Genomic DNA, 12,247 nt, shown 5'->3' with positions numbered 1-12,247 from the left:
TTATGATTCGTTATGATCTTGCGGACTGGGTGGCACTGTGCCGTTGTTATTGTTAGCACTAACGAGAGTGGAAGTCGAACCCGTCGCACCGGTCACGCCACGTACGGCGTCCGGTGCACCGAAGCTAGTGTGTCGACGCAGCAACGATCCGAACACGCGCCTGCCCTTCGACTCATCGGAACTTCTTGATGCAAGAGACGCGGTCCTGGAAAGCATTTGGGGTATTCGTTTTTACATCAGTTGGACATCACAGGAAGTGTTCTATCGCATTACACACATACACAGTATTATCATTAGCTAGACAGTGTTTTATACAGGCTGCGGCACCAAATTGTTCTGTGCTTTTTCTTTTGCTATTTTAATCGACCGGTCTTGATTGAAATGTGAATGCTAAACTTTACACCTTTAATTATTTGTACACAGCCTTGAACATACCATCCAACTCGCCGTCATCTTGGAAGGCAAAAACAAAATTGCTTCGAACTGCATACGCAATAGCAAAGCCTATCGGTCGATCGAGTAAATAATGCTTTACAATTAAAATCACAATTATTTGAAGTCTACTGTCTAAGGTGTCTGTGGGGTTTTAGTTTCAAAATTTAACGCTATGTTCTTTAGCAAGAAAGACAAATCAAATGCGGACGATTCGGGTAAAATATGAAACAAATTTCATAAATACACATAACGCCAGACGCAGCAAGAAAATTGTATAACATTTATGTACATAGTGAAACAGCTTTCAGCTAACTCAAATCATATGAAATTTAAACCATCTAAAACAGTTGTGAAGAGTACGGTAAAATGACCAACATTGTAGCTGTGCTATACGTGTGAGTTTTTGCAGGTGTCGTACAATTGGCATATAATTTTGAACATTCTGCAGTATCTGTGTATAATAATCAAAATTATAAACACGACACGAGTAAAAGTGAATACAACGAACAGAAACATTGCGTTGAATGGTTCTAAAACATAAATAAATTAAACTAGGCGCATTAAAGCACCAAACCAACATATATGAAGAAAAAGATTGCTTAGAAGGTGTTGAGAAAAATGCTCGGCTTTGAGGGGGATATGTATTACAGTTAGTATGTACAAAAACGGAGTGTGGTGAAGATTATGCAAAAAGTTTAGTTTACAATTGGTTAGTTTACTCACACAAAAATTTCTTTTCCTGATATTATCGATTTGTTCGACAGAGTATTATGTTTTCGTTTCGATTGCGATACAATACAGTGTATGCCCAAAACATCCACGCATGTTATTTTTTTGTGTGGAACACAATTAGCGCACGGGTACGTTTAACGTAACGTCAGGTAGTAGGATAATTTCATTTTTTTTTCAATGCATATTATGTTTTGTTTTGAATAGGTTTTAGTTGTTCATTCGTATGTTTCACAAGGATATATTGTTAAACAAGAGGGGAAAAGAAGAAGAAGAAAACAACCAAATAAATGTATGTTCAATAAAGTCTGTATCGTTTCGTTTGTAATCTGATACTAGCTTGTTACTTATTAAACAAAAATCGTTCACATAGGGAAACCTCGATAACGACAACACAAACGTAACTCGATGTTGCAACTAAAGACGGAAGAAAGCAAATGCGAAATTTAAAGTAAGCACAAACTGAGCCTGAACACCTAACACATAACGGAGAGAAGGAAGCATACATTTTAACAAGACGCTTTTATGAAAGAGATAGACTCTTGATATTCAAAGAAAATGTTGATTCCATGTAAGAGATCATTTCAAGTGAAACACGTAGAAACATTAGCGTAGTAAATAGGGAATCATCTCGAAAGAACATGAATTAAAAGATAGATAAGCAAAAGAGAGAGGTACCGGGAAACAGGAGCAGAAAAGGCACAGTTAGCATAACACAACTTAAAAGGTCCAATCATTCAGCACGAAGGCACACATAGAAACAAAATCTAACAATCGATAACTGAGCAGTAGTAGCTAACACACATCTGAAAGAGCGCTGCATCTGGGATGTGGTTCTGAATTAATAAGCTTTGTAGCAACTTGCTGAATCACAAAACACAGCTGTTGTGAGTTTTAGCGATGTCCTACCCTCAGGAAAAGCATTCGTATGTAACAATGGTGATGGCCCAATTTTTAATGCATTAATCGTGGATCAAATTTCAGGAACATCCATTCCAAATCATATGACAACTCTTCTTTGCAATTTTATAATTCGCAATCAGTGTTTGACATGACAAAAAAATCACTCCACGGTCATTTACATACATTCTAATGCACAAAGCAAATGGTTCGTATCGCAAAAGTTTAGTACGAGCTTCAAGATTCGTCAATTTTACGGTTTTTATTTTGCTTAAAAGGGAAGAAAAACTCCAAACTAAAACCAAACTGAGAAAAGAAGGCTCAAAAAACGTACCGAAGAAAACAGTAACAAGTAACAGACTGCGCGAGAGTTTATAAGCGTAAAAGACTCCTTGTGGTCGGAAGCCGCAATACTTACTCTTTGCTGTTTGCTTCCAAGCTCTTGCGGCGCAGTTCATCCAACGTGACACCATTTTGTTGCTCCCACTCAGCCTTCTCCTGCTCGAAAGCCTTTCTGCGATCATCCAGCTCGCGGACTTGCAGCTCGAGTGCCTAAAAAAAAGGAGGGACAAAGATTACACGATTCTACCGAGTGTCCTTCGACGAGAAGGACCTTCGTGATTTTCACCTTTTTGCGCTCTTCGTGGCGTCTGGTTAGTTCCGCTTCCGAATCCTTCAGCTTTTGCTTCTTCTCCTTGACCTTCATCTCGAACACCTGCTCCATTTCTGCTTCCATCTTTTTCATCTTTGACTCGTGTTCGCGTTTTTCCTCCTCCATCTGTGCCAACGGGTTCCTGTGCACACACATACACAATTTTCTTAATGAGTATCTTCCTTCACAAGTTAACATTGCCAACAAAAGCGGGTGCGCATTCTCACTTCTGCTTCGACATGCCAGGAGCTTTTCTGATGCTTTCATAAACTATTAAATGATGAAATTGTTCCAAAAACTAATAGCTAAACAAAGCCACATGCAAGCGAGTGTGATTGCGCTGAACTAATGTTCGATTTTATCGATTTCGTTTAGGTTCTGTTGGCTCTAGCGGAAAAAGAAATCCTCAACCCCCTTGTTGCATGGCGAAAACCCATCCTTAACCGATCGCGGGATTTCCGTTTCGAAGAGACACAAACAGCGACTAAACGAGAAACTACTACTGTACCAATTGTTTTTTTCCCCGTTTTGGGGAGCCAACTTACCATCCAGTACCATTTGTGTTAACAGTTCCAATATTGCATAAGCTGGATGAGTGATGGGGGTATTTGCGTATTTTGTTTTGGTTTGATTGTTTAGAGGGGTGAGAAATGAAAATGAATTTAGTGTTAACCGAGTGGTAGCAGTGTTTTGTGCGGGGTGCGCGCGTGTTGCAATTAATGAAATTAAATAAATAAAGGAAACATCCAATGCACGATGCTGTCTAGCGAAATCGGTCACATATCGGCGACCAAACAGCACACATCTGTGCCACGTTTCAAGGTCAAAGGATGCTCCAGCACCGGATACAGCATAAACACAAATAGGCAAAGCGCGAAAAAACGAAAAAGAAATATTGCGAAACCACGGCTAAAGTCCACACACACCAAAGCGCGAATTTCGAACGCTTACTTATTGCTTAGCTTGGCTTTGCCGTCCGTGCCCAGGCCAGCCAGCTTCCGGCAGCGGTAGTTCTCGTAGTGCACGTTGTTCGTCACATCCTTCAGATCCTGCAGGTTCGTCCGGATCACCATGTTGCGCAGGGCGATGAAATCACAATGGTCCAGATTCTCAACTGCGTGCGGAAAGCGAGCGTGCAAAGAAAGGCACGTTAGAAAACGTTTAGCAAACGCCAATTGCTCTAAAAGCAAACACGCGCGTCAACAAGGATACCTTCTGCAACACCCCACGGATAGCGTCGACCGCGCACTTTACGCCCATCAATCTCGATGATCGCGTTCGCACCGACAACCGCAAACGGAACGCGACTGCGCAACTGCTTCAACACTTTCGAGTCCTCCTCCTCGTCCAGCGGATCCGGAAAATCGTAGATCTTAATCTTGTTCTGAGCGATTTCGTTCAGGATCTGCAATCAAAAAGCGACCCGGCGTTAGTTCAGCTAGTGTTTCGGTCCCGAGAAGTTCAACCCCCACTCACCTGTTTCTTGAACAGCGTTATTTCCTCCGGCGTAAGTGTGTCCGCCTTCGCAATGACCGGTATAATGTTCACCTTATCGCACAGCCGCTGCATAAACTCCACATCCAGTGGCTTCAGCCCGTGGCCGGAGGGTGCAATAAAATACAGACACACGTGCACGCGTGAATCCGGCAACGCTGTCCTGTGAACGCGCGATTCCGCCGTCAAGTACTCCTCGTACTTCGACTCCACAAAGTCCACGATCGGCAACCAGCTGCAAGACAAAGCGGTACGAAAAGGATTTTAACCACAACGCTCCGTTCATTCGCTCCTGATGCTTTCACCCCGCGAAACAACCTACCAGTTGCTGTTATCAACGGCATCACCAAACCCGGGCGTATCAACCACCGTCAGCGTGAGATTAACACCGTTCTCCTTCAGCAACACCTTCGTGCTCTCGACGGCAACCGTCTTCTTGATGCGCTTCGACGGTCCCGGATGCTGCTCGGCGTGATAAATGTCCGACAGGAACATCGAGTTGATTAGCGTCGACTTCCCGAGCCCGGACTCACCCACCACCATCAGCGTCAGCTCGAAGCCCTTCTTAACCGCCTTCCGGTACACCTGGTTCGGTAGGTTCGCGAAACCAACGTACCCATCGAGCTCCTTCGGTTTCGATTTCAACACCGGCTTTTCCTTCTCATGGCGCTCATTCGCCAGCTTGCTGTTGTTGGCCACATCCGCGTGGTGATGGTGATGGTGCCCATTCGCACCCTCGTGGTGATTCAACAGCGCATCCCGCTTCTCCTTCAGCGAGATGTTGGCCATCGTGGTCGCGAGCCCGTTAACACCGCCACCACCACCGCCGGTTAGATTGTTATTACCGGCGCTTCCGTTCGTGGCCGCGGACCCATTCAACCCGCTGTGGTTGTTGTTGGTGACCGCGGCCACCGACGACGCCGTGGAGCTGTTGTTAGTGCCGACCGAGTTAGTGATGCCTGCTGCTGCTGCTGCGGCGGCGGAACTGTGCTTATCGAGACCGGCGGCATTTGCGCTGTTGTTATGCTGCAGAGAAGACAGAAAAGCCAGTTTAGTTACGGGGGTGCGGATTAGCCAGCATCCAAAAGCCCAACGGGGGGGAGGTGGTTCGTGAAAGGGTCCATGTGTTTTTGTGCGTTAGCGAAACGTCGTGAATTAGGGAAGCAGGAGAGACTATGCACTTTTGTCTTTTTTTTTATGGAGCAAGCGTTAAAGGAGCACCGCGCGCGAAAAGCGCGTGAAAATGGCGCACAACGCAAAAGCGCAACTCACGATCACGTTGTTGTTAGCCAGGTTGAGATTGTTCAGCCCTACCGGTGGGTTCGGTGGCGGTCCGGACGGGCTGTTGCTCTCCGATTTGAAGAACATTTCACGCTTCGTTGCCAACTGAAACAAAAGAAGAAAAAAAAATGAACCGGAATAAAACACCAAAAAGGAAACAAACGGAATCAATTACATGCGCTTTCGATCGGGATGGGGGGGGGGGGGGGGAGTCGTGGTGTTAGAACTGAAACGTGAATTAATAAACAATAATACCAAGAGAAAAAAAATATGACGGCAACTAGACATGGTTTTTTCTTTTGTTCGAGTGGTTTGGCCAACAACACCCTCTCAGTGCTTGCTAATAGTTTTTCCCTTTCAAAATGCCGCTCTCTCGTTTGTTGTGAAAAAGGCAAAAGAAAAAGGACATGCGGAAATCACCACAGCCACATTCTGAAAGGGGTTTCGCGGGGGGCAAAAAAAAGACCACAAATCTTTATCTAATGAAATGCGATCGTGCCATCGTCCGCTTTTACGCGTGGCGTGTAGAAGATGGATAGGGGTTCAGGTCCAGCAAAGAAATAAAATTTGTCTACCAAAATCACACCGCAAAAAAAGAAAAGAACTGAACCTTAAGCAAAAAAGATCCAATAAGCAACCAATTCGAACTGACGCGCAACAACGCAAGGAAGACGAAAAACGAAAAACAAAAGGCAGCGTGTGGCATTAATGTGCAACATTTATTGCATAAGTGGCCGAGGTTTCGGCACCCTCCTCGCCAACCCCTTTCGGTAATAGACTCCCCACCCTCCCATCCTCCTGCTAAATGGAGCGTTTTATTTCATTAGCGCGATGTTGGTTTTTTTTTTCTCTTTCGTCTTCCTCCATTTGGGATGTGGCCACTCAAGCCACCGAAGCAAAGCGACTGACTGCAGGTGCACCCCCTAGCAGCTATCTCGCCTCGCTTTTCCACCGGATTGTTATCGAAATTTTTTACCCAAAGCGATGATCAAATCGCACCCGAAAACGCCGAGCCAAATTAATAAACAAAACGCAACGAAAACGAGATTCTCTAGATTCCTAGAGATGGAGAGAACCCCCAGAGATGGAGAAGAAGCTCTTTTGTTTGCTTTTACAGCGCCATCAGCGGCCACTATATCTGGTTCAATTTCTGTTCCTCCACGTCCCACAGGTTGGATGTTTACATAAATGGTTTCTGCCCGACCGCGCGATCTGAGATGATCCTGAAGCTGTTCCAGCAGCAAGAGCAAGTTCCCCGAGAAAGAGCAAGTTCCCCACCAAAAAGGATTCAATTTCCTGCATTCATCAGCTAACCTTTTCCCTTTCGGCTTTGTCGATTTTGGAGAACTCGTTGCGATCGCGATCGATCTTGTTGAACGAGGACGAGTAGTTTGGCAGCTTCGGAGGCGGTATTGGCCGGGCGGCGATCGTTGGCTTTTCGTGCGTCTTGTTCGTACCGTGAATCCCGGCCGTGATGGGGGGCACCACGCCCGTTGCGCTGCCCGCCCCCACACCCTGAAAGTTGGCCATGTAGGCACCGGGTGAGGAGAGGACCGGCTTCACCGGGGGCACGGGGGGGACACCGACCGCGGTCGTACCCGTTTGTTGCGTTGTGGGTGTTGTCGATGCACTCATTGTTTCATACTCTGCTTAAACACGCGCGCGCGGGGAGGAGGAGATCAAACAACGGGGGGGGAGGACAAACATACAAACGCGCGCACCCACACACACACACACGCGCACACTGTCACACTGACGCCGGGGTTTCTGGGCAGAGGGTCAATTGGCTCCTGTTTTTTTTTATATGCACTTTTGTTGCACTTTCGTCAAAGGTGTCCTTTTTTTTTTGTTTTTTGTCTCTTTTTCTTTAGGCGCTGAAGATTTCCAAGACGTTAGCGATGCTGTGGTAACGTTCTGCGTATCACCCAAAAGGATAGAACAATGGAAATTAATGTTTGGCCCAAAAGAATGAAGATCGATCGTTGCACCGCGAGCAGCCGAGAAATCAATCGTCACTTAATTGGCGGGTTAACGAGACCCTTCTTGGGATGGGAGAGCTTTAAACGATCCTCCCTTGGCCGGGAATTACGCGGAATGCGCAAAACCTCGTGCACTTTTGCGTAAACGCGTACGAAAACGATAAATTTTATGTGCCCTAACCGCGCGCACCCTAACCCGCTCGTGAATTCACCGTGAATGTGCGCTCGAAGAGATCGTAATATCTAATTGAAACAAATGATTCCGCTTTAACTCCCGATGGGGTGGCCAACTGGCTGGCTGGCTGACTGGCTAACTTGGTTGGTTGTGGTTAGAAAATTGGCCCTTGTTCGCGTGCACACCGGAAAAGAGTAAGAGAGAGAGCCACGTGCAGGGGGATGGTTTTGGATGCACTATTAATATTTATGAAAGGATCTCCTTTTTTTTTTGCATTTGGTCATGCACCAAAAGGGCAATGAGGTTTCACCCACCCACTAACGGGGAATCAACCCGGCCGCGTTTGGAAATGGGCATCGAGAGGGGTTTTTTTTAACCGTTAGACAGACCGTTTGGTGTGCGATCCCTTACGTGGAAAACCGATTGGTTTTGGAACGATTGGGTGAGGGAGGATTTAATACGTCAAGCTGGGACATCCATGAACTGTTTGACGGGTCTTTTGGAGGGCTTTGTTTGGCCCATTTTCCAAAAAGGGACACTCGCAGGCGAAGATGAGCAGAACGCAGATTCATACGGCTCTCGAGTTGGCTTCAATGCACCCAGAATGGACCACTTGACGGCTTCAACCGTGGCCAACAGATGGTGGTGAGCCTTCCTTTTCTCTTGCTTCTACTTCTCCGGTTCCTTGGCCATTCTCCGGCATGCTTTGCGTCACACTGTTGCGCAGGCGCGTCGTCGTCGTTCGTCGGTAAAATGAATGATAATAAATGCAAGTGCTGCATTCGGTGGATTGCTGCACTCGCGCGTGCAAACAGACACGCAAACTGGCCACGTTTATCCACACACGTGGATGACCAGAGCTCGCGAACGGTCGTCTGGGTTTAATTATTGCCTGGCTGGAGAGCAAAGGAAAAAATTGCCAACCTCCACGACACTGTTTCAGCATTCCGCCGGGAGTCATTTATGCGTGAGCATAAACCCATCGCACACAACGCGAGCCGTTTGTATTTAGGCAGCAGGCGGAATGAATGCACGCGTCTCTAGCCATTAAGCGGCCAGCATGGCAACGCATGCTAAGATTCCCATCGAAATTGTTACACATTGGGTCTGTGGAGCGTTCAGTTCAGCGGAAACTGAACGAAGTACCCATGCCCATGCCAAGTAGTAGGCTGTTTGTGTGAGGATCGATTATAAACAAGCGGCCAGGGAAAGAGAGAGAGAGAACGAGAAAAAAAGTGGAAAAAATAAACCAGTAAATCTCCGATCATCCAAACGACGTGCCGGCATCCTCTGGATGAGATAAACATGCCCTCTCTCCTCGGACCCTTTCTGTGTTCGATGCACATGCACACATAAACAAGGGCCTGGCCAGGAAAAGACACACGCACCTTTTTTCCTTCCCGGAGTGTGAGTATGATCGTGATTTTTTTTTTCTTCGTACTTGTTTCTCGTTTATTTGTCGCCCATAAGCCCCGAGACGAATGGGAACGCAGAGTCGCGACTTCTCCGGCGGCCACATGTGGAATTGTTGCCGCATAAGCAACTTGAAGCAACCCTCCCTCTTCCCTACTTTCCGCCTCAACCACTTACCCACCCGCACCGTGAGGGACTGGGAAGAAAATGCTGAGCTGGACCGCTAGAACTCAAGTGTGTGTGTGTGTGTGTGTGTTTGTCTCCTTCCACCCTTCAAAGGGAAATTCACCCATCGTGCGGTGACTCCCTGGAGGGCTTTTAGGAACGAACGAAAAAAAAAAGTGGGAAAAGAAGGCCTACGAGTTGTTGCCTAAATAGAGAGAGAGTTCGCTCGCTCGCTTACACACGCTTGTTGTGCGAGTTGATTCAAACATTGTTGATGCTTTTCAGGGGAGGAAGGACTTCCGGTGACTCCATCACACTGTCCACCCCCGGGGGGGGCTCATTGTTTTGACGTGGCTCTTCCTGCAACAGCCTGCAGCTACGTGAAATGTGGACCAAGCGCGAGTGACGCGCGCACATACTTCTGGCCCTTTGGGGTGTTGTGTGTTACTTTATTCTCCACGCCGATAAGCATTACCACCAGCGCCTTGGACCCGGAGCGGCCAGGGGGGATGAAGGGGCCATGGTCAACTCGCGGGCACCGACGATAGCGAACTTTTGCTTCAATGCGCCACATATTGGCACAATGAAACACGGGACGCGCGCCGGAGGAACCGAGAATTGTTGTCTTTGAAGTGAGGCAAAAAAAACTCCACACCCTTGGACGTGTGCTTTGACCGTGGGAGAGGAGCGCAGCATGTTGGGTGCGTATTTGAGGGCAAAAAAAACCCTCCCCCCCACACACACACACACACAGCCCTCTAACGAAGTCACATACCGATCGTGGATTGAAGTTGTGCGAGAATGCGTTTGAGCGCTTCTTACAAGCAGATCAGCTCGCATCGATAGCGCTCTGCTGATGAGAAGAGACGTTCGCGGGGAATGGCGTCAGGAACGTGGCGCGGATTTAATACAATTACAACCTCCCTTGGTGGGGGATGACGACTCTCGCTTTTCACGGTATCGAGGGAGTGATTCATGATTCTCGATCGATGGCGATGGTGGGTTAGGAGGAAAAGGAAGCCAAAATTGTGCCACTTGAGAAACCGCGCCATCGATCAAAAGATGGAAAGAAAATAAAAACCAGGCGTATGTCGGTGACGGTTTCCCTTTTGCGGTTTTTTGTCTGGAGCGCAGTTTCCTTTCGCCATTATTATTGTGTAATCAATACACACCGCCGTGAGCCGAGCGTTTCGGGGTTTGGTCGTAAATGAGGCAAAAGAAAAATATTACCCTTTACCAAACCCTTAGGAATGGAGACATTTTTTGGCAAGTTCCAAAACAACCCACAATGACTGTCAGCCCCAGGTTCATGGGGTGCTTTTGCTGGAACCACCTCACCGAAGAGGCGTATGATATGGGCTGAGTGTGACCCAAATTGAATAAAAAAAAGCCTGATAACACTCATAAAACCTCCGATAAGAGAACAACACACACCTGCCCGAGGAGGAGTCCTGCTTTTATCATCGCCAAGTTGGCGTGTTGTCCCGTAGCGATTGTCGCAAATTTCCCAATCCAACAAGCACTTCATCGCCTTCATCGAGCACTCCGCTACGGGGAGAAGGCAATCATCCAGCCCTAAAAGGACAAAGTAGCCTGGCTGATGGCTTCATTCTTTTTTTTACTTGCTCTCTCTCTCTCTCTCTCTTTCTCGCGCACACACACACACGCATGCACGCAGCAGCCTGTGTGGCTCTCGCTCATGGAGCGAGGAACGTTTTGGTGTGGCAGGAGATTAAATAATCACTTTCACGACGCCCGCGTGATAAGCTCGGAGAGTTCGTGCACTTTTGCGACAATCATCTTTCCGGAATGGGGCAAATCGCGCGAGTCCGAGCTCGGACACAGCTGAAGCATAAGCATTCAAAGCATTATATGCTTGTCGCGGCTTATGAGTCATTTTTTTGTGTGTTTTTTTTTCTTTTAGGCCCATTAAGGGAAAACAGATACGATGCTCTGACTGCGCTGCTGCGGTTGCAGTTGAAACACACACGATGGTTATGGGACGCGTTAAAGGCGTGTAACGGGGGCTTTTCGTTACTTCACGGTTTCACTCTGGTTTTTGCTTTCCCCCTCAGCTTCGCCTCACAAAACGCCAGCCAGGCACAGCAGAAACCCTTTTGTACCAACCACACAGTCCTGTTTGACTCCGCGCGGAGTCCTCCTATTTTTCGATCTCACGCACACACACTCAAACACACACACACACCAGGCAGGCACGCACTTCTTTTTTCTTTCTCCTGCCGCTGCTTGTGCCGTTCTTCCCGCACCCGCACAGCTCGCTTCCTTTTGTCGCCTCTTTTTTTTCTCTTCCCCCTGGTGAGCGGTGGAAGTTGACAAAAAAAAAGGGTAGTACACAAGGCGGAGGGAAGATCCTTTTTCGGGAAACGAGAGCCTCACGGCGATGCGGATGCCCCCTTCTGTTACGACAAGCACCGTTCGTGGTCCCTTGCCATGGTCCTTAATTCGCACGGTTGCTCGAAACTGACCGTCACGGGTGGAAACTGGCGCGGGTAACGCCGGGATACGTCCGGCGACGCACGGTTTTTGCTGTTTTGCAGCAAACGGAACTGAATCGAACCGACGCACACGCACTTTGTTTCGCGACGAAAGGGACCCTCGATTCTTCTTCTCTCTTGCTGCGAATCAACACTGCACGCTCGCTCTCTCTCCGTTCGTTCGTTCGTGATGCTCCCGCTTGTGGTCGTTTGGAAGCCGCCAGGTCGGCTCATGGGGTGGGTTTGCGTTTCATGCCGCCATATTGGCGATTTCGAACGACTGCCGTGGCTTCATTTGTTTGTTTTTTGCCGTTTCTGATGGCAAAAAATGAAGGATTTCAGCGAATTTCAATTTACCTGATACACTTGGGGGCTATTTGGTAGGAGTTTTTGCTCAAACGCACCGATAGCTAGTTCGAAAACAGTGGTGTGTGCCTAAGCTGTCAAAACATTGAAGCTGAGCCGACCCGTCGTTGGACGGTTTTCGAACGAAACGTCAAACATATGCATTTCGCGATGGGCTACTGTC

General features: G+C 47.6%; 1 protein-coding gene across 1 annotated transcript; it reads right to left on the bottom strand.

Annotated features, from left to right (window-relative positions):
* LOC128727230 (septin-7) lies at window positions 1-11,849 on the bottom strand. The gene is given in 11 exon segments (XM_053821117.1): window positions 1-205; window positions 2,483-2,616; window positions 2,693-2,858; window positions 3,262-3,303; window positions 3,668-3,830; window positions 3,929-4,121; window positions 4,193-4,445; window positions 4,533-5,236; window positions 5,483-5,596; window positions 6,770-7,405; window positions 11,710-11,849. Coding segments are annotated over 10 exon segments (2,331 nt in total). The 5' UTR covers window positions 7,127-7,405; window positions 11,710-11,849.
* Window positions 11,850-12,247: the final 398 nt, after the last annotated feature.

This window comes from Anopheles nili, chromosome 3 (assembly GCF_943737925.1).
Source record: "Anopheles nili chromosome 3, idAnoNiliSN_F5_01, whole genome shotgun sequence".
Lineage (NCBI taxonomy): Eukaryota > Metazoa > Arthropoda > Insecta > Diptera > Culicidae > Anopheles > Anopheles nili.
This window is presented reverse-complemented; position numbering and strand designations above follow the sequence as displayed.